This window comes from Heterocephalus glaber, unplaced genomic scaffold, assembly GCF_053883595.1.
Source record: "Heterocephalus glaber isolate CG9 unplaced genomic scaffold, H.glaber_assembly_v1.0 deba00001757, whole genome shotgun sequence".
In the NCBI taxonomy this organism is placed as follows: domain Eukaryota; kingdom Metazoa; phylum Chordata; class Mammalia; order Rodentia; family Bathyergidae; genus Heterocephalus; species Heterocephalus glaber.
Genome location: NW_028258454.1, coordinates 2,309,773 through 2,332,520, shown reverse-complemented (window position 1 = coordinate 2,332,520; position 22,748 = coordinate 2,309,773). Strand labels below are relative to the sequence as shown.

At 36.2% G+C, this 22,748-nt stretch overlaps 1 protein-coding gene across 3 annotated transcripts in view; it reads right to left on the bottom strand.

The window, feature by feature from the left end:
* Ap3b1 (adaptor related protein complex 3 subunit beta 1) overlaps positions 1-22,748 on the bottom strand; it is a 288,476-nt gene that overhangs the window by 223,538 nt on the left and 42,190 nt on the right. For all 3 annotated transcript variants that reach the window (XR_015447378.1, XM_087201161.1, XM_087201162.1), the window contains exons 2-3: positions 18,705-18,780; positions 10,664-10,738 (exon numbers count right to left, since the gene is read on the bottom strand). Coding sequence is in view for 1 of the 3 variants with exons in the window: in XM_087201161.1 (XP_087057287.1) it covers positions 10,664-10,738; positions 18,705-18,780 (151 nt within the window). In the remaining 2 variants the exon portion in view is untranslated. The remainder of the gene's footprint in view (positions 1-10,663; positions 10,739-18,704; positions 18,781-22,748) is intronic.

Below are 22,748 nucleotides of genomic sequence, written 5' to 3'. Positions count from 1 at the left end.
AAATGTAAGAAACTCAAAATTCTCAAGCAGGAAAACTTGAAGTAAACCATGTCAAGGTACATCATAGCAGAATTTCTTAAAATCAGTGATGAAGAAAAATATCTTAAAATAACCAAAGCAGGGGGAAAAAAACACTACATGTATGGAAAAAGTAAGAAGACTAAAACTTTCATCAGAAACCATAGGCCAGAGGACAATGAAAGTTCTTTTTACTGATTTTTCAACCCAGGTACAGTGGTGCATGTCTGTAATTCCACAATTCTGTGAGGCTAAGGCAGGAGGACCACAAGTTTGAGCCCAGCTTGGGAAATTTAATGAGATACTATCTCAAAATATAAAATTAAAAAGGGATGGGGATGTGTGTCAGTGAGAAGGACCTGGGCCCAATCCGAAGTACTCCAATAAATATATACATACATAAGGAAAGAGGATATACAAACAGAGAAGTAATAGAATGAAGGCCTCAGTAAGCTTTCTGACAAATCCTGACTAGAAAGAGTTCACCTTTCCTGGAAGGAGCAATTAGGAGAGAGCTAATAGACAAAGCATGGCTCTGCCAGGGCCTTAGCAAAGTTAGCTGCCCCTCCCCACCTGCAGGAAAATACAAACAACACAAAATGCGGAGGGAGCTACAAAACAGAAAACTCACTTAGTATATCAGATATATACTCACACCTAGACACACACACACTTATACATGTTTTATTATTCTCTATGTTACTGCACTACATGTACATGTACCCCTTTACTTAACTGGTAACTTGACCTTGTAGGTAAGATCCTCTTTAACAAACCCATAAATTCTAAAGATAAGGTTTTGATAGGACAGAGAAAGCCAAATGAAGCTCACTCAGAAATTTGCACTAGATGATGGCAAGGGCATTAAGGTATTATGCCTTGGGACAGCCAATCAGGTTGTGATAAGCTCCAGGTAGAAGAAAGGGCCCTGACACCCAATAAAGACAGCCCGGAACAAAGGGCCCATGGGTCCTCCATCTTTCCAGAGACCCCTACCCACTCACAGGGTAGCTGTCTGTCTGCTGCTTCTTTTCTTTCTTTCAAATAAAGTGTTTTTGTTTCCCTTCTAAGCTTTGTATCTCTAATTCCTTATTGATTCAAGTTTACAAATTCCCAGTTGGCTGCAGAGTAGCGATGTGGTACACGCCCACAGACACAACAAATATATACACACACATACATACATACAGTGGGGGGAAGACAATAAATCTAGAAGATTTTATCCAGCAAAAATGCTTCCAAATTTAAGGCAAAATAAAGACATTTTAAAACAAAAACTGATTCATCACCAGGAGAAATTCTGTGGTCATAAGAAAAATGATACCAATATGGTATTTGGGCTTACATAAAGGCATATAAAAATGGATAGAAATGGTAAACAATGGTTTTATATAAGAAATTATGGGGTATTAAAAAGTCTTTAAATAATTTTTAACACACAGAGGCAAAACCCCAAAATTCTATTATCAATGAAAAAAAAATCTACAGACTTTGCTATGCTGTTATCATACTAAGTCACAACCATGGACTTGACTATATTCTGAGTTCTGTGAATTCTCTCGGAATCACTGACTTTGTGGATGGTCTTTGGAATTCCCACTGACATGGATCATAAACCTAAATGTAATAGCTAAAACAACTGAACTTCTAGAACAAAACAGAGAAAATCTGTATAATGCTAGACTAGACAAAGATCTTCACACACACAAAAGTCTATACTATAAAGGGAAAAAAAGAGCCAGTGATTTAGCTCAATGACGCAGTGTCTGCCTCACACGCTCAAGGTGCTGAGTTTAATACTGGTACCACCAAAAAAAAAAAAAAAGGTAAAATGCACTTTATCAAAATCAAACTTTTTTCTTTCAAACACATTTAAAAAAAAAAAAAAAAAGCAAGCCACAGACCTGGAGAAAATAAATTATTAAGTAACCATGCACTGGACAAAAGGCTTGTATCAGAATATGTAAAGGACTTATACAAGTTATTTAGAAACAGGCTAAGGATTTGAACAGACATTTTAGAAAAGAAGATATATGACTGACCAATAAGACCATGAAAAGGTGCCCTCCATCACTATCAGGAAAAAGCAATTAAAGTTGCAATGAAATACCATCACATACCTATCAAAATAACCTAACAAGATCAAGGGGTAGAGCTATGTGTGGCAAATGGAACTCCCACACACTACTGGTGAGAATACAAATGCTACAGTCACTCTGGAAAACTGTGAGCACTGTTTTAGAAAATTTAAAAATATACTTCCCAAATAATGTAACAATTCCAAGATATCTACCCGAGAAAAATGAAAATACACGCCTTAACATAACAGTTTTATTCATTCAAACATCTTTCAATTGGTAAATTAAAAAACTGAGGAATCTCTATATTATAGCAACAAAAGAACAAAATAGGAATACACAACCAGCACAGATGAATCTCATGGTTTCCTAAATAAAAGTGGCCAAACATACAGGATTCCATACTGTATAATTCAATTTGTAAGAAATTCTAAAAATGTCACAGACCAGTAGTTGCAAGAAGATACCATATAAAATATTTAATTTCTAAACATCATAGTCCTGATAAGCTAAAACTATAAAATTCTCAGCAAAAAAGAAGTAAAAGTCTTGACTTTGGATTAGGTATTAGTTTCTCAGATATAATACCTAAAGCATAGGCAAACAAAGAAAAAACAGATATATTAGAATTTATCAAAACTGAAAACTTCTGTGCTTCAAAGAACACCCATCAAGAAAGTAAAAATACAATCCATAGAATGGTGGAAAGTATTTGCAAATCATATGTCAGATAAAGGTCAACTATCCAGACTATAGAAAGAATTCTAAAATGAACAAATAAAGACAACCCAATTACAAAATGGGAAAAGGATTTAAAGAGACATTTCTCCAAAAAGGATATATTAATGGCCAAGAGATGCTTAATATCTTTTTATTAGGGAAATACAAATCAAAATCTTAATGACTGACTCCATTTTGATTTTCTCTATGGTGTGTGGGAGCCTAGTGCAGTAGCCTTGTCCAAAACAACTGCCTACTGTAATTTTTATTTTTCTTTAACACATGATTGCCCAGAATAGGCACAAAACTATGCACCTGAGACAGAGAGAGTAGGGGCACTAAGGAGGGACTCCTAATGAACACAGGTTTCTTTTCAGGTGAGGAAAATGTTACAGAATTAGATGGTGATGATAGGTTCACAATTCTATGAATACACCAAAAATAACTGAATGTTGTATACCTTATAAGATGAGAAATTGATTGTTTTTCTCAATGATCTTTTTAAAAAATGATTTAAAAATAATAACAATGTGCACACCTATGACCCTTTAGAAGGCAGTGGCAGGAAGATCCCAAGTTCAAGCTGATCCTGGGTAACTAGACAACTTATCAACTCAGCGAAACCCTGTCTCCTCACAATATAAAAGTAAATAAAAGTAAAAATAAAAAAATAAATGGCTGGGGATGTGCCTCAGTGTGAAGGCCCTGGGTTCAATCCCAATACCACAAAATAATAATAATAATAATAATAACAACAACAACAACAACCATGTATTTGGTGGATTTTAGCATATTTAGAAGTACAACATGATAACATGGGAATAGATGGGAAGAGAAACAAATGGAAGTTTACTAAGTTTTCATAGTGTATTTGCAGTCATACAATATATTTAAAACTAGATTGTGATAACGTAAAAGATGTCTATCATACACCCTAATGGTTGACTATATTATTATTATTCCTGTTTTACAGATGAGGAAATGGAAGCACATTGTACATCCTACCGCAAGCACCTACCAAATAAAAGAAATACAGATTTAAGAATATTCTACCTTGGTTGTAAGAGAAGAAACTTCCCTACATACTTAATTTCTATCTCTTACCCTCCATTTACCTCTATCCAACCAAAGCAAGCATCCTGATATTATCAGGCATTTCAAAATACATTTCAGTGGAAACGTTGCCCTCTTCCAGATTTCCAGACTCAAAAAGAGCTGGGCATAATCCATGATGCTCACAGTTGCTGCCTCTTGGCACATGCATGGCACATGTGCTGTGGTGTTCACACTCAATATGATTCTTTCCCACTGACTCATAACACTTGGGTTTAAACTCCACCCCTATACCACATGAACTTAGATGGGTCACAAACCTTCTGCCTCAATTTCATCTTCTAAAAAATAGAGAGATCAATAGGAAATACAGAATTGGGGGGGTACAATAAGGGTGAGAAAAGTTAGGGATACTAACTTTGGTATTAGTTTAATTTGATGTCTAAGGCATTAGCATCACTTTGAGGACCTCAGCTTCTTTATCTGCCAAATGAAGAGAACAGAAAGGCTATAACAATAACCCTATTCTTCAATTGATAGCTAATGCATAAACCCTATATGAAAACTTTTTTAAAAAACTATGCTCTGAATGGGGCTGGGGATTTAGCTCAGTGGTTATGCCGCCTGCCTTGCAGGTGCAAGGATCCAAGTTTAATCCCTGCTACCAAAAAAAAAAAATGCTCTGATTAAAGGATGAGTGAAGATCTTGAAGCATCACACAAACCCATGAAGTGTGCATAACAGAATGTGAAAACCAACATCCCTTCCAGATCTCTGACATGATCACCACCTCATCCACTCCCTGGCAAAGCTTCAATGTGATCTTCCCAGGAGCAGTACCTGAAGCTACTCCACCCACAGTATCTGAAACGCTGTAAGTGTTCTCTCACTTTCTTTCCCTCTAGCTCTCAGGCCCCCACTAACACCAAATGTTTTCCTTCCTCTTCTCCATCTCAACCAATTCCTTAATCCCAAAACCCACTCCTCAACATCCCACTAGCATTCCACTAGTTTCTGTTACAGGACACAAGCCTGATTCCTTCAATGTTCACCTCTCTACGGCACCATTAATGCAGGTGACAGTTAAGGTTCTCTTCTTGCCTCACCTCTACCATTTCTCTCACTAGGATTCACTGGTGCAATTTCAACTCTCTGCAAATAGCTCTCAATCTTAAATCTCTAGCCTCATTCTCCAAGCTAAATGGCAAACTCTGACTTCCGAATGACAACAAAACAATACCAGCTGGATCCTCCATCGTTCAAAATGCTTCTGCCAATCAATAATGAAGATTCAGAGAAAAATACAGCTCTAGGGCTAGAGATACATAGCTCAGTGGTACACAGCTTGCCTACCATGCTCAAAGCACTAGGTTCAATCCCCAGTACCACAAAAAAAATACTGATATATATATATATATATAAAATGTGTAGAATGAGTATTTTTAATATGTAATTATAACAGCATCTATGAGGTCACAGAGCAAGAATTAAATAAGGTAGTTCATGTAAGAACATAGAGCTTGAAAAACAAACACTGAAAGTATCTGCTATAGTTACTATAAGACATCTACTCAATGGTATGTGTGAATATTGTACATATAAAAGTAATACACACGGGCCGGGGATTTAGCTCAGTGGTTCCACTGCCTGCCTTGCAAGTGGAAGGACCCAAGTTCCATCCCCTGTACCCAAACAAACAAACAAACAAACAAAAAATAATTTAAAAAAAATAGGTCACCATCCCACCTCTCCCAGGGGAGAGGAGGTGAGCGAATCCCAGTGCCCAGGAGGAGGCTAACCAGCCACCATTCCACCACTACCAGGGCAGAGGAGGTGAGCCAATCCCAGAGCCCAGGAGGAGGCTCCTCTGCCACCATTCCACCACTCCTAGGGCAGAGGAGGTGAGCCAATCCCAGTGCCCAGGAGAAGGCTCCCCCGCTGCCAGTCCACACTCCTAGGGCACAGAAGGTGCGCCACACGGGAGCCAGAAGCACCCCCCCCTTTCGTCCATGGAAATGACAAGACATGTAAACAAGCCTCAAAAACAGATTTCCAGATCACCTACAGCAACTCCAAAGGGAAACTAAATGGAACAATCTGATACTCAACCACCTGGACTCTCTAAACTGGCAACAAAAGAGGATCTGGAAAAAATGAAATCAGAAATAAGTTCTCACATAACAGCAAAGATTGTGTCCATAGTGCAAGACATGATTAATAAATCTAGAGAGGACACAGATAAAAAAATAGAGGATCTGAGGAACATGATGGAATCCCAACATAGGAAACAAATGGAATCCATAAAACAGATGTAAACAGATTTACAGGAGATTAAAAACTCCATAGAAACTCTACGCAGCAGAATGAACCGATGTGAGGACAGAATTTCAGATATAGAAGATAAGATTGCAATTAGAGACCAGGAAAAGAAAAATTTCTTTAAAGTAGTAAGGGACCACAAGAAATCAATCCAGCAGCTGCTAGACGATGCAAAGAAGAATAACAGAAGACTGACTGGAGTCAATGAAGAAACAGGAGAGCATGCAAATGACATAAAAAAACTGTTCACAGAAGTGATGGCAGAAAACTTCCCAAGCAGGGGAAAAGAACTTGACATACAGATAAGTGAGGCATATAGGACTCCAAATAGCCTTGATCAAAAAAAAATCTACACATAGGCATATAATAGTTAGGATCCAAGAAACCCAACAGAAGAACAAAATTCTACAAGCAGTGAGAGAAAAGAAACAAATCACATACAAAGGAAAGTCCATCAGAATCACAGCAGACTTCTCAATGCAAACTCTCAAGGCAAGAAGAGCTTGCAGTGATGTATTTCAAGCCCTAAAGCAAAACAGCCTCCAACCCAGATTGATGTACCCTGCAGAACTATCTTTCAAAATGGATGGAGAAATAAGATACTTTCATGACAAAGAGCACCTAAGGAACTTCATGAATACCAAACCAGCACTACAAAAAATTTTAGACAATATCGTAGGAAAAGACAATGAGGATCACAACCCCAGGAAGCCCAGAAAAATGAATCCATTGGGCGTCACAAATTAAAACGCAAAGGGGGAGAATCCAACATAAAGAAAAAGTCATGACAAGGCTTTTAAAACTTTTAACTTCATCTCCCTAATGAGTGTATAATTCAATCTTGTTATTGTACTGATTAGTATTTTTCTGATTCTAGAGTTGCACACCTTTTCTTGTGCTGTACTGGCTATTTATCATCTTCTTGTGTCTACTTTTTAATTGGGTTGTCTATTAATGAGCTGTAAGAGTTCTTTTATATATTCTGGTCATAGGTTATATGCATTGTAAATATGGTCTGTTTGAGGACTACTTTTCATTTTAACGATGTCATTTAAAGTTCTAAATTTTGATGGAATCTCATTTATCAATTTTTTTCTTTTATACATCATGTTTTTTATATCCTAGGAAGTTCTTGCTTACCCTAAATTCATAAACATTTTCCCTTATAATTTCTTCTTAAAGTTTTATACTTTTAGGCTTTCATATTTAGGTTCATAGATCCTTTCAAGTTATTTTTATGTATGGAAATAAAGAGTTGAGGTTAATTTTTTAAGTACAGATACCAGGTGTTCTAGTGTCATTTGCTGAAAACACTTTCTTTTCCTCGGCTCCTGAATTGAGTTTATATTCTATAAAATGTTAATGTTAAATAATCTTTCAAAACTCAGTGAACCATATATGTGTGGTTCTATTTCTAGATTGTGTTTTATTCCAATATCTATATTGTCTTTCCTTACACGCACACTGCCTTGATTACTGTAGCTTTAAAGGAAGTCTTAAAATTAGGTACTAAACATCTTCCAACACTGTTTCGTTTTGTTTTGTTTTCCTTTTACTTTTCTAGGTCCTTTGTACTCCTACATAGCTTTTAAATTTAAACATGCAATTCTTCATTTATAGCAAGTATACACAGACCTGAATTTTTATATATACCTTGTGTTTTCTAATCCTGCTAAATTCAAATACAAGTTCTAGGGGCTCCTAGAGATTTCTTGGTATTTTCTCTGTAGATGATCATTTCATCTACATATAAAGATTTTGCTTCTACCTTCCCAATCCTATCCTAATTGTGTCATTTTCTTGCCAGACTATTTTGGTGTGGGCCTAGGTTTCAAAATTTAATGGACAGATGAAGAGTAGGCATATCTGCCCTTGTTCCCCACCTTAGGGAGAAAGCATTGTATCTTCTCCATTCATATAAGGCATTCTTGCTGGAAGTATGGAGTACATGTCTTTAATCTGTTGAGACGGTTCTATTCTACTTTTAGTCTCCTGATAGTTTTTACCATGAACAGCTGTAGAATTTAGTCCAATACTTTTTCTCCAACTAATGAGAGCATCATATGCCTTTTTCCTTTCCTCTGTTAAAATGATGACTTTTGGGGCTGGATCTTCCAATGCTGAACCAACACTGCCATACCTATAATAAAACCACTTTCTACATACTGCCAGATCTGACTTCTAATAGTTTATTTTGTTAAACAAATTTCTATCTATGTTCTTACTTTTTTCTTCTATTATCTTTATCCAGTTTTAGGATTAGCAGAATGTTGATTTCCTAAAATGAGGGGAGAAGTGTTCCTTTTTTTTCTGCTTTAAATGTTTGACATAATTTCTCAGTTAAAATGTATACGAGCCAGTTGTCATATAGGTAGGTTTTCAAGCTAGGAACATACTTTCTTTAATACATCCTATTCAACTTTTATATTTCCTCCAGAGTTAGTTTCATTAATGTGTCTTCCAAGGTACTTCTTAGAAGTTGTCAAATTTATTGCAAAACAGATTTTTGAAATATGCTTTCTATATCCTTTTAAATTCTGTAAAATCTGTGGTAATGGCTCCTAGATCTTGATATTGTAGTTTTTAAAATGTATAATTGATACTGCATAATAGGAAGTAAAGTTCTAAAGGAGCAGGGGAAGTGGGAGGGGTAGGGGAAAGGAAAGAAGGGAAAAGAAAAAAATGTGAGAAAAGGAAAAAAATGGCAACAAAGTCTTTGCGAATAGGGAAGGGTGGAGGAGATGAAGGGAAAAAAATAAGAACCAAGATACTCATGTAATGGTACAAGATCCCAATGATGTCTGTAAATGTATTTTATGCCTAAAATGTACCAATAAACTTAATGGGGAAAAAAACCCCATACACACACACTATGTTTTTGTATTACACAATTGGTCTATCTCATTTGGGGCTGGATGTCCATACATACATACACACATGTGAAAGCCACAAATATATATTTGTCATAAATGTTAACCAATGCTAATGTACTGAATGAAAAGATAAATAAGGTATTGATTATAGGATCATTTCAGGCTCCTTCAGGAAATAGTGATATATTAAAGTCCCTGAACCGATGTCAAACTAATTCGATTTCCAGTTTTAATCAGTGGTAAGCTGGAGGTACCCTTCACCCAACCACACTTCATTTAAAGGAGGAAGACTGCTACACTGTGTTGGTCAACTGTCCAGATCAAACACATATCTGTAGGGAAAGGCAATTTTATCAAGAGAAACATAAATTAGGTTGTATCAAGAAATCGTGTTTTCAGTTTTTCTCTGCTTAATTTTATTGCAGGGTGCTTTGGATATTTAATGTCACCACAATAAACAGAATCAATTCCACTAGCAAACAATGGCCACACAGTGTATGAAAAATAAAATCAAACCTGTATCCCTACCAAATTCCACAACTATCCTCTTCACATATTCTCTCTCAGAATGCTCCTGCTATTTCTTCATTTGTTTTGTCATCTATCATCACAATAGCAAATAGCAGCAGTGACACATTTAACATCTTATGGGGAAAAAAAGTTGAAAAATTCTATGAATTAACCAGAGTTTTCTATAATATAAATGGGGTGGGCCTCAAATATAACAGCCCAGTTTTGAAAAACAATTTTACTAGATGGGACATATTCATACAATAAATTCACATGTTACTTTTCTCACGGCTGTGACAAAATACACAACATCCAAAGTTAAAGGGGAAAGGGTTTATTTAGCTCACAATTTGTAGAGGTTTTAGTCCATAATAGGCTGGCTCCAAGGCAGTGTGGCACATGGCAGAGGGGCATAGCAGAGGAGAAACATTTCATGGTGCCCACACAGTAGTAACAGCAACAAGGGAACCTTAACACTCTTTCTGCCCCTTTATCTTACTAGCAGGACTGGCAGGACTAGGGCAGTGCCAAACAATCAGTGTACTGGTTTAGTAATCATACACCCTTAATCCCAGCATCATACACTCTAGAATCAGCCACCTCTGACATGAGGCTTTGGGGAAAACATCTAGACCCAAACCATAACACCACACATATATACTGAGCACTTAGTACACACTATGAGTATTCCAAGAAATTTAGGAAACATTCCTGAGCTAGTACTAAGAATACCAAAAGCCCCCAAATCATCTAGATCTAGGTATATATGACTAGGTCTTTCTCACCGGATATATGCTGTCTTAAGTCCTTACAGCAAAATTTAACTTGGCCTGTAAAGTTTGGTGAAAATAAATTATCTTCATTCATTCAATCAACCTCAATTTTGTCATTCACCCTTTCTACCAAAAATCCAAAGGTAAGGTTACAGCTTATTTTTATTCTATTTTACACACATTTAACATTATGAACATTTTAACTGCAACAAAAAATCAGTGATATTTAAACATCTTACGTTGTATTTCAAAGCAATTAAACTGTATATGGTCCTTTTTCAATAAGAGAATTCATGAAAACCATTAATCAAAACAGTACCTCAATATTTTTACTAGCCACATTCTTCACAACAGCAGGAAATAGCTCAGATGCATTCTTCCCCTTTGCAATCATCTGAAAAATAAAAAAGGAAAATTAAAGGCCACCATATCACTGACCCCAATGCTGAGGAACAGAGGTGCCCCCAACAGAGAGGTGAACCTTCCGGGCCACCATATCACTGCCCCCAACACCCAGGAGCATAGCTGCCCGCAAAGTAGAGAAGCTGAACCTTCTGGGCCACTGTACCACCACCCCAGCACCCAGGAGCAGAGCTGCTCCCAACAGAGGAGGTGAACCTTCCGGGCCGCCGTACCACCAACCCCAGCCCCATCAGGTGAGCCACGCAAGTGCCAGCAGCACACATCCCACCCCCCACACCCCGTTAAAATGAGAAGACATGTAAACAAGTCTCAAAACCAGACTTCCAGATCACCTAAAGCAACCCCAAAGGGAAACTAGATAGAACAATCTGATACTCAAAACACGTGGACTATCTGAACTGGCAACGAAAGAGGATCTGGAAAAATGAAATCAGAAATAATTTCTCACATAACAGCAGAGACTATGCCCATAGTATAAGGCATGATTAATAAATCTAAAGAGGACACAGATAAAAACACAGAGGAGCTGAGGAACATGATGGAAGCCCAACAAAGGAAACAAATGGGATCCATAAAACAGATGCAAACAGATTTCCAAGAGATTAAAAACTCCACTGAAAGTTGACAGCAGAATGAGCCAATGTGAAGACAGAATTTCAGATACAGAAGACTGCAATTAGTGAACAGGAAAAGAAAATTTGCTTTAAAGTAGTAAGGGACCACAAGAAATCAATCCAGCAGCTGCTAGATAATGAGAAGAATGACATAAGACTGATCAGAGTCAGTGAAGAAACAGGAGAGAGTGCAAATGACATAAAAAAACTGTTCACAGAAATGATGGCAGAAAACTTCTCAAGCAGGGGAAAAGAATTTGACATACAGATAAGTGAGGCAAATAGGACTCCAGCTAGCCTTGATCAAAAAAAATCTACACATAGGCATATAATAGTTAGGATCCAAGAAACCCAACAGAAGAACAAAATTCTACAAGCAGTGAGAGAAAAGAAACAAATCACATACAAAGGAAAGTCCATCAGAATCACAGCAGACTTCTGAACACAAACCATCAAGGCAAGAAGAGCTTGGAGTGATGTACTCCAAGCCCAAAAGGAAAACAAACTCCAACCCAGAGTGATGTACCCTGCAAAACTATCTTTCAAAATTGATGGAGAAATAAGATACTTTCATGACAAAGAGCACCTTAGGAACTTCATAAATACCAAACGAGCACTCCAAAACTTTTAGACAATATCCTAGGAAAAGATGAGGATCACAACCCCAGGAAGCCCAGCAGAATGAATCCATCTGGCATGACAAGAAATTAAACACAAAGGGGGAGGATCCAACAAAAAGAAAAAGTCATGACAATGATAAGTCAATACGTATCAGTTATAACCATCAGTGTTAATGGTCTCAATTCACCAATTAAAAGAAATAGACTGGCAGAATGGGTCAAGAAGCAAGATCCAACAATATGCTGCATACCAGGAACACACTTAATTCAAAAAGAAACTCATAGACTGAAAGTTAAAGGGTGGAAAACAATACTCCGTGCAACAGGAACCAAAAACAAAGCAGGAGGAGCTAACCTCTTTGCAGATCAAGTGGATTTCAAACCAACACTGATTAAGCGACACAAAGAAGGACACTACATCAGAGATATGGCAGGGGGTATCACAACCCCCAATTTGAAACTACACTACAAAGCTACTGTGATAAAAACAGCATAATACTGGCAAAGAAACAGACCTGAGGACCAGTGGAACAGATTAGAAGATGCAGAAATAACTCCAGACACACTTAGCCATGTCATCTTCAACAAAGGAGCCAAACACCCTCACTGGAGGAAAGATAGCCTCTTTAATAAATGGTGCTGGAGGACCAGGGATTTAGCTCAGTGGCTTTGCCGCCTGCTGTGCAAGCACAAGGACCCGAGTTCAATCGCCAGTACCAAAAATAAATAAATACATGGTGCTGGAAAAATTGGGTTTCAACTTGCCAAAGATTGAAACTAGACCTATATCTCTCACCACACACTAAACTAAATCGAAATGGATTAAAGATCTAAATATTAAAACAGAAACGCTGAACTGGCTGGAACAGAGGTTAGGCAGAACTCTTGAAGACATTGGTGTAGGAAGAGATTTTATGAACAAACCTCAGTTGCCCGTGAACAAGCACAAACAATCAACAAGTGGGATCTCTTCTTATTAAAAAGCTTCTGCACAGCAAGAGAAACCACCAACAGCGTGAAGAGACAACCCAAAATGTGGGAAAAAATTTTCACCTGCTGTTCCTAAGACAAAGGTCTACTACCTAGAATCTATAAAGAACTTATAGAAATCAGACCTCCCAGATTTAAAGACCCAATCCCAAAATGGGCATCTGAAATGAACAGACAGGTCTCAGACAAAGAAGTAGAAATAGCAAATAAATACATGAAAAAATGTTCAACATCACTGGTCATTCAAGAGATGCAAACAACGCTGAGATTCCACTTCACTCAAGGAAGAACGGCTGCTGTCATGAAATCAACCAATAACAAATGCTGGCGGGGCTGTGGGGAAAGAGGAACCCTGCTCCACTGCTGGTGGCAGTGTAGACTGGTGCAACCACTGTGGAAAACAGTATGGAGATACCTCAAACAACTAGGACTGGAAGTTCCATTTGACCCAGCTATTCCCCTAGAATCATACCACAGTGATATATGTGTACCCATGTTCATAGCAGCACAATTTGTAATACCTAAAACTTGGAAGCAGCTCAATTGCCCATCAACTGGAGACTGGATAAAGAAAACATGGTTTTTAAATAAAATGGAGTACTACTCAGCCATAAAAAATGAGGAATTAGAGACATTTATAGCTAAGTGGATGCACATTGAGGAGATACTCTTAAGTGAAATAAATAGGACACACATGTGTAAATACCAAATAGTTTCTCTGGTGTGAGAAACTGAAAGTGTAAATAAGGACTAAATGTATAATAGGTAATGTGAAATAGAAAGAAAAGGGGCAAAGGGGAAGGAAGTGGGAGGGCTAGGGGAAAGGATAGAAGGGAATGGGATTAATATGAGAAAATGAAAAAATGTAAATAGGGAGGGATGGAGGGGTTGAAGGGAGGGCAGGGGAAGAGGGAAAAAATAAAGACCAAGAGTGATTATGTAAAGGAGCAAATTTCCAATGATGAATGTCATTATATTGTATACCTAAAATGTACCAATAAAATGAATAAAATTTTTTTTTAAAGGATCGTCCAACAAGACTGAAGTTCTATTAACTCCTTAATGTCTGTTATTCAAAAGTACTTATGTTTAATCATCTGACTGTCTTCAACTTCTGATTCTTTCCTCTGACATTTTCATTCCGCAACTGAGTCAATCCAAGATTTCATTTGTTTGTTTATGTGCACTGAGAATTGAGCCTGGGATTTTTGCACTGAGCTACATCCCGGCCTTATTTTTTTTAATTTTTTCTTTTGAGACAGGGTCTCACTAAGTCACTAAGGTGCCCAGACTGGACTCCAACTTGCTGGAATTGCAGGCATGTACCAGCAGGTTCAGCTAATCTGAGATATTCTTAATTACAGATAATCTACTACACACATTACAAAAGTTTCAACAAATTTCTGCAGTATGGTGTAACTGAAATATTTCAGAAAACAATCATCTACCCATTAGTTACAACCTAGAATATAAGTAGATATAAAATACTACCTCCCCCAGCATAACTTAATCATAAGTAGTTTTAATATTGCCTACTACTTAAAAATAAGACAGGCTCTTGATTCCCATACAGTGCTTTTTCTAACATTTTCAGAAATACCTTGATAACAGTATACCAAACAGCAGACTACAGTACTGATCTCAAAAGAAAACTAAATCAAGCGAAAAAAAAAAAAAAAAAAGAACTGTAACAAAGGGAATAGGGCTCTCAGGCTCCTATCTTGGAGCTACCTGTTCCTTTTACTCTATAGGTACTTGCTCTTCTACTGATTAACTATTAATATGGCTACCAATCTCTTCTTTCCTCACCTAAGCCAGAAAGTACTGATACATGACTTTAGAGACTCTACAACAGAACCAATCTCAAAAGAAATTCTGAACTACTACAGATGCTTCTAAATCTCTCTAAGTATGACCTAATAGGGGAAAAAATACTGGGTATACAAAACATTCCATAGCTCAAAAGAGGACTTACTGGAGAAGAAAAACAGATTCTTTGATTGGCTACAAAAGAAAAAAAATGGCAAATATGTCCAATTCATATTTTTCATGATTATTTAAGGAAAAAATGACATTTAATGGGAGAGGAAAAGAATGCCAAAATCTAAATTTAATTTCAATGCCAACTCAAAAAGATCACCCAAAAATCAGAGGAAAGGACAGAGAAACATTATCAATTTGACAGGTGAGAAGACAGAGATGTGAAAGATGGATCAAAGAAATGTAAAAAACCCAAAACAGGAATACCAAGAAAGAACAGGCAGGGCTGGGGATTTAGCTCAGTGGTTCTACCGCCTGCCTCGCAAGCTAAGGACACGAGCTCAATCCCAGGTACCAAAAAAAAAGAACAAGCAAACTGCTAGCGGGGGGGGGGGGGGGGGGGAGCAAACAGTAAATTACAGAAGAAAATTTCTCTAAGTCAAAGACAAATTTAAAAATTTAACACAAGACAGGTATGGTCTGCAGATACTCCCAGCTACCTGGGTGGCTGAGGCAGGAGGAATACAGGTTTGAGGCCCTCTGAGTAACTAAGAACCTGTCTCAAAGGGGGGGGGGGGCAGCTGCAAATGTAGTTCAGCAGTAGAGTACCCTTGGGTTCATTTCTCAGCACCACTAAATAAGTGAATAAATATTTAAAACAACAGGGTCCATCAGTACAAGAAATCTGTGGAGAGAAATCAAAACAGAACATCTTCATTAAATTTACCTTCTCCTCAAAATACTGAAAAAAATACATATCCAAATAAAAAATTCATGAAAAAAAAGAAATCTGGTTGGTATCATGTTTCTGTTCCCTAAAGACAGAGAAAAGTAAACATAAAACCTATACAAGTTTAAGGCTAAGAAAACACTGCAACCCAAAAATTCTATTAAGTAATCTATAGTCACATAGAAAAAGAAGAGAAACCTGTTCAGACAGGCAAGGACTCAGAGAGTGTCATCCACATTCTCTTCCTAAATGAAATGCAGGAGCATCTGCTGACACCTGAAAATAAACCAAAACCTTAAAGAATGAGAACATGGTAAAAAAAAAGTAAATGCTGCAGAGTGTGGTGGTCCTTGTCTGAAAGCCCACCTACATGAGAACCTGCAGCAGGAGGACTGCGAGTTCCAGGCTAGCTAGGCAACTTGGCAAAATAAAACAAAAATTCTTGAATGTAGTTCAAGACTAAAGCACTTCCCTGGCATGTGTGAGACCCTGGGCTAAATCCCTAGAGCTGCCAAAACTTTTTTTAAAAGTCATGGGCAAACATAAATGAGCAAAACAGTGATAACAAAAGAGCTATATTGGGCCGGGGATTTAGCTCAGTGGTTTAGTCGCCTGCTGCACAAGTGCAAGGACCCGAATTTGATCCCCAGTACCAGAAAAACAAAAAAAACAAAAAAGATTAAAAAATATTAACAGGGTTATAACATTTAAAATACACATCTAAAATGATTTTTTAAAGACAAGTACTCCATTTCCTTCTCCACCTTTCCCCTAGCAACCACCACTCTACTTTGTTTCTATCAGTTTGTGTGTCTGATATAAGCAGAACCATACACTTGTCCTGTGTGTCTGACTTCTTTGTTCAGCATAATGTTCGAAGGTTCACCCATGTTGCAGCATATCAGAGTTTCATTCCTTCAAAAGGCTGAATAGTACTCCATTATGTGTCTATATCACTTTTTATCCATTTATCCAGAAGTGAACATGTGTGGGTTGCACTACTGTGAATAATACTGCTAAAAATACTATTTTATAAATATGTCCAAGGATCTCCTTTTAATTCTTCTATGTATACACAAGTAATGGAGTTGCCAGATCATATAACAGTTCTACTTTTATTTAATTTTTTGGAACTGCAAACATCTGACCATAAATGTAAGAGTTTATTTCTGGGTACACAATAGGGCTCTACTGGTCTACCTGTTTAGCTTTATCACAATTCCCCCCATTGTTTTGACTACTGTAGCTTTGCAGTAAGTTTTGAAATCAGGAAGTATGAGACTTGTAACTATTCTTTTTCAAGTCTGTTTTGGCTATTCAAGAACCTATGAGATAGCACGTGAATAATAGAATGGGTTGTTTTTTTTTTTTTGGTAAAAAGTATCACTGAGATTTTAACAGTCTACATAGGTCATTTTGTATATTAATATTAGTCTTTCAATCTATAGACATAAAATAACTCTATTTATTTAATTTTTCCAGCAATGTTTTATATATAATATACAAATCACCCACCTTTTTGGCAAAGCTTATTGTTAGTTATTTTATTCTTTTTCATACTATTATAACAGAATTGTTTCAATTTCCTTTTCAGATTGTTTATTCTTGGTATATAAAAACTAATTTTTGTGCAGTGATTTTGTATCCTGCAACTTTGCTGAATTTGTGTATTAGTTATAACAACATCTTTTGTGGAATCTTTAGCACTTTCTACATATAAAATCATAGTATCTGTGAACAAAGAAAATTTTACTTCTTCCTTTCTAATTTGGATGCCTTTACATTTAAATTTGTAATACTATATTGAATAGAAATGGCAAAATAAGGTACTTTATCATCTTCCTGAATTTACTTCCCATTATTTTTATATAAGTATAATACATTTACATAATGGCACAAATAAATTCTGTGACAAGATGACAATACAGCTGAAATTTTCCAACAGACAGTGCCACATATGAGAGCTTGAAATTTCCTTTATTTCCTTGTCATCTTAAAGTCCAAATGCCATTTATGAAAGACAGTTATAGGCATTAATAAGTTCTATTAAAAAGTAAGGTGGTATGAAAATGAACATATGAAAACAAGGACTAACTGTACCCATAAAACACCTATAAAAGAGCTGATCCTTACTTTTAGGTTCACGTCACTGAGTCACGTCAAAGGCATTTTGAGTATTCTATTGTAAACTTTGTATTTATTAATGTTATGTTTTATACATACAATTCAACAGTGGTGACAAAAAGCACAGTAACAGTAATAAAAATAGTTTTTGTAAATTTCATCCCATTGAAACAAAACCAGAACTTCTTTGCATCAGATAGTGAAATTAGGCCATTTTTTTCCCCTGTGAATGTAACAAATCAAAAAACAAAACAAAACAAGTTATATATATATATGAATGAAGGGGGAGGAAACAAACTGCAAAATTATTTTGTTAAAAATGGTGTATATAATAAGGAACTGCATTATATTCTTAGCTCACTGGCAATGGAAGCCCTCTAAGAACATAATGGTCAATTAAATTCTGCAATACAACAAAATCTGGTAAATGGTCCTACACTGAACAATAGTTATTAAAGTTTTAGGCTATTAAACAGAATAAAGGGAGTTTTTGGGTACCAAAAGTAATTGAAAAACAGAAGAAAGTGTACTTTAAAACTTTTAGATCCCAAAATGACAAAAAAAAAATCCTGAAATATCTCTCTTGACATGAGGTCAAAATATAGTTGTATATCATAATAATTTGTTTTCAGAATGATTAATTCCTATCTCACAGGAAAAATATCTTGATATTAGAGATAAAAAAGTCAAAGAAGACAATAGACAAAATTAGAACCCAAGTTTCTTAAATTTTGATACGTCTTTATATCTTTAGACAGGAATATTCTAAGTAATATTAAAGGACAAATGAGATGTTATAGTAACACATTATATAATATATAGTTAATATAATCACTACATTTTCATTTTTAAAAGAATCAAAATAAGTATTTTACCAACCCCAACAATCCGTTTCATAGCATCCAATTTAGCAGAATCTTTGCTGCTCTCCAACATTTGTTTTAGATCTTCATTCCTATTACAAAAGAGAAGAGAAAAAATCTGTACTTGAGAGTTTTACATAAAACAGACACTAAAATATACCCTTTTCATAAGAATGAGAAATGATAAGATGGGCAATGATAAGTAACTACATTTTTATTTATAATTAAATATATATTTATCATTTAACCTACAAAATCCATGTGCTATGTTGTCATGAAGCCCACCAGTGAAACAAAAACATAAAACTTTCCTCAGCTGTACATTTAATATTTAAACAACAGAAGCACAAGCATACAGATTCTGGTTCTCAAAATTTCTTTGACATAATCACCAGGGAAAAAAGAATAAAAATCCTTGAATCAACACTAATATATTTTCATCTGCCCCAAAGCCCTAAGAACTTTTGTCAAGAAACAGCTCCAATTAAAGATCATTTACCACCTTTCTCCCTGTTTCCTAATGAGAGGAGAACATAACTATAAAGGAAAATCCCCACTGAGACTCCCTGAACTCTGAAAATACAAGCAATTTTAACATCTAACCAAGAGCATGCAATATTAACCAGGGCAGTTAGTAATAAGGATGAAGATACAGGACAGACTGAATGTAAGAGAGAGGTTAGTATCACTGGGATGCCATGACTGATCGAGGATGAGATGGACTGCTATTATTCCCAGTTTGGAAGACCCAAGCAGATGATGATGCTACCCGGTACCACAATCTTACCCAAGAGAGGCAGTTAAGTCTCTTTCCAAGTTATAAAAAATATCCTTAAAAGTAGTCCAGAACAAAAGCTATCAATTCCTTTACTCAGAGGAGCTGCAAAACTGAGAAAAATGAAGAACTATCTACCCATAGTTTTTCTTTTTTTCTTTTCGTTTTGTTTTTTGTGACCAATTCTCCTAAGTGAACCCTCTCTCTCTCTGTAAATTCACAAATCCATCCTCTCCACTAAAGAAAATTGGTAATTCATAATCTCTCATAATTTTTCCTTAAACACGGCAGAATAGTTTTTAAAACAATTATATGTAGAGGCAAAGACTTCTTAGACTGGACATGAAAAACACGGTCCATAAACAAGAACACTGACACAATGAACTACATCAAAATTTAAAAGTCTTGCTCTGTGAAAGACCCTATTAAGAGGATTTTTTAAATAAAATACTGGCAGAAAATATATGCAACCACTTATCTGACAAAGGACAGGTATGTGGAATATAAAAAGAAGTCCCAAAACTGAACACTAAAAAAACCAAACAATTCAGTTAGAAATGGAACAAAAGACACTGGTATGGCCCAAACTCAATCTCCTTTTCTCCCAAAACTCTTTTTGTTAATACCACAAACCCCAAGGTTACTATATTTGGAAAAAGACCCTTTGAAGAGATCATTAAGATTAAATGAATTTGAGTGTGGGGCCCTGATCCAATATGAACGATGGTGTCCGTATAAGAAGGGAAGAGGCGGGCCAGGGATTTAGCTCAGTGGTGCTGCCACCTGCCTCACAAGCGCAAGGTCCCAAGTACGATCCCCGGTACCAAAAAAAAAGAAGAGAAGAGACAAAAAGGATGCACACAGCCAGAAGAAAGGCCATAAGAACAAGGCAAGCCAAGCAAAGAGATCGATCCCAGGGAAAACCAAATCTGCTGACACCTTAACTTTGGACTTTAAGCCTCCAGAACTGTGTGAAGTTTCTGTTGTTCAAGCCACCTAGTATGTGGTGTTTGTTCTGGCAGTCCTAGCAAACTAATATAAATTTTGGTCAGTATTAGACTGCCACTGAAACAAATACTTTAAAACATGAAAGTGGTTTTAGAACTGGGTCATGGGTAGAAGCTAGTAAAGTTTTGAGGTACATGTTGGAAAAATGTATACTGCAGCTAAGACACTACTGGTAGGAATATGTACAATAAAGATTATTCTCAGAAATAAGGTAGACATTATCAGAAACAGAGAAAAAGTGATCCTTGTTATAAAAAGTGGCACAGACCTTGGCTAAATTGTGTTCTAGTATTTTATGGAAAGTAGAAATTAAAACTGATGAACTAGTTGGATGTTTGGCTGAGATTTCTAAGCAACACATTGAAGGAACAACCTGGTTTTTCTATGCTGCTAATAGTAAAATGTAAGAGGCAAGAGACAAAGGAATTGGTAAGAAAAAGAAGTCAGAACTTGGAGATTTGGAAATTTCTCAGTCTAGGTATGCTGCAAAAACTTAGAAAGTGTTCTGGAGAAAGCACCAACAGTGTGGCTGGAAAATCATGTGAAAAGAGATCATAGGTACAGCTCATAGATTTAATCAGCCATCCCAGCAGAAGCAGGAAAAAAGGGGGATTATGCCAGCAGAGACAACACCAGCCTGGACTAAAGGGGGCAGAGACGAGACAAAATGAAAAACAGCTGTCAATTCTCATCTGGAATTGCATAGGTTGAGACGCTGTGAGAACACAGTGGGAAGGTACCCATCTGTAAGCCAAGAAGAGAGGCCTTAGGAGAAAGCACATCTGCCAACACCTTGATCTCAGACTTCTAGACTTCAGAACTGTGCATCATAGTAACTTATTTAAACCTCCCAGTATGTAGTGTTTCATTATGTCAGCCTTAGCAAATTACTACAGACATCAACAAATATTTCAACCAAAAAAATTTGTAAGTGACAAAAAAAGTACATGAAAATATATTCAACCTCATTACTTATTAGAGAAATGTGAGTTAAAATCACAGCAAGCTTTCATTACAAACACATCAGAATGGCTAAAATTAAAAAATGAAAACAGTACAAGTGATAGTGAGGACATGGACAAACTAGATTACTCATCTGATGCTGGTAGGAATATAAACAGTTACATTCACTTAGGTAATTTGAAAGTTTCCTTTAGAACTAAACCTGTAATTCAATTCAACCTAATTACTATTAATTCTTGGGCATCTCTTGGAAATCAAATTTTATACTCACACACAAAAATACCTGCACACTAGAATTCACAGAACCTTTATTAAGATTAGCAAAAACAGAAGCAACCTAGATGTCCTTCAATGGATAACTAATAAAATGGATGATTCAGCAATAAAAACAAATTATTGAAACATACAACTCTTACTGATTTCAAAAAAACTATGCTGAGAAACATCAATCCTAAAAGGTTACTGTATGATTCATTTACATAATATTCTTGAAATAATAAGATTACAGAATGAAGAAATGATAAGTGCTTGCAGGGGTGAAGGATAAGAAAGGAGGGAGGTCAGGAAAAAAGGGATCTTTGTGGGGAAAGAACTGTTTTGTCCCTGTTCTGTCACAGTGGCTACATGAAATACACAAGACAGAACTTAACAGAACCAATCACACAGAACACAAGTAAATTCAAGTAAAACGGGGGAAATCTGAATACGTTCAGTGGCTTATATCAATGTCAACATCCTGACTGCTATGTTATTGCTGAAGGAAATGGTAAAAGGTACATAAGTTTTCTTTTAATTGTACATGAATCTACTATTATTTCAAAATAAAAAGTTTTGAATTAAAAACAGCTATATAATAATTACAACTCAGTTATACAACAAACCAATAAAAAAGCAAATATTTAACAAAAGAAAATGTAGAAATGCCAATAAACACACTAAAAGATACTCAAGATTGGGCCGGGGATTTAGCCCAGTGGTTCCATCATCGCCTGCCTCGCAATTGCAAGGACCCGAGTTCGATCCCCGGTACCAAAAAAAAAAAAAAAAAAAAGATCCTCAAGATCATTATCAGAGAAATGAAAATTCAAAGATACACCATTACAACCTATTGAAATAGGTGAAATTTAAAAGACAATAGTAAATATTAACAAAAACATGAAACAACTAGAATTCCCACACTGCTGGTGGAACTATAAAATGGTACAACCACTTTAGAAAAATGGAAGTTTCTTATAATTAAACATACAGCTTCCATGTGACCCAAACATTCCTTTCCCAAGAGAAATAAAAACATATTCATCCAATGATTTACAC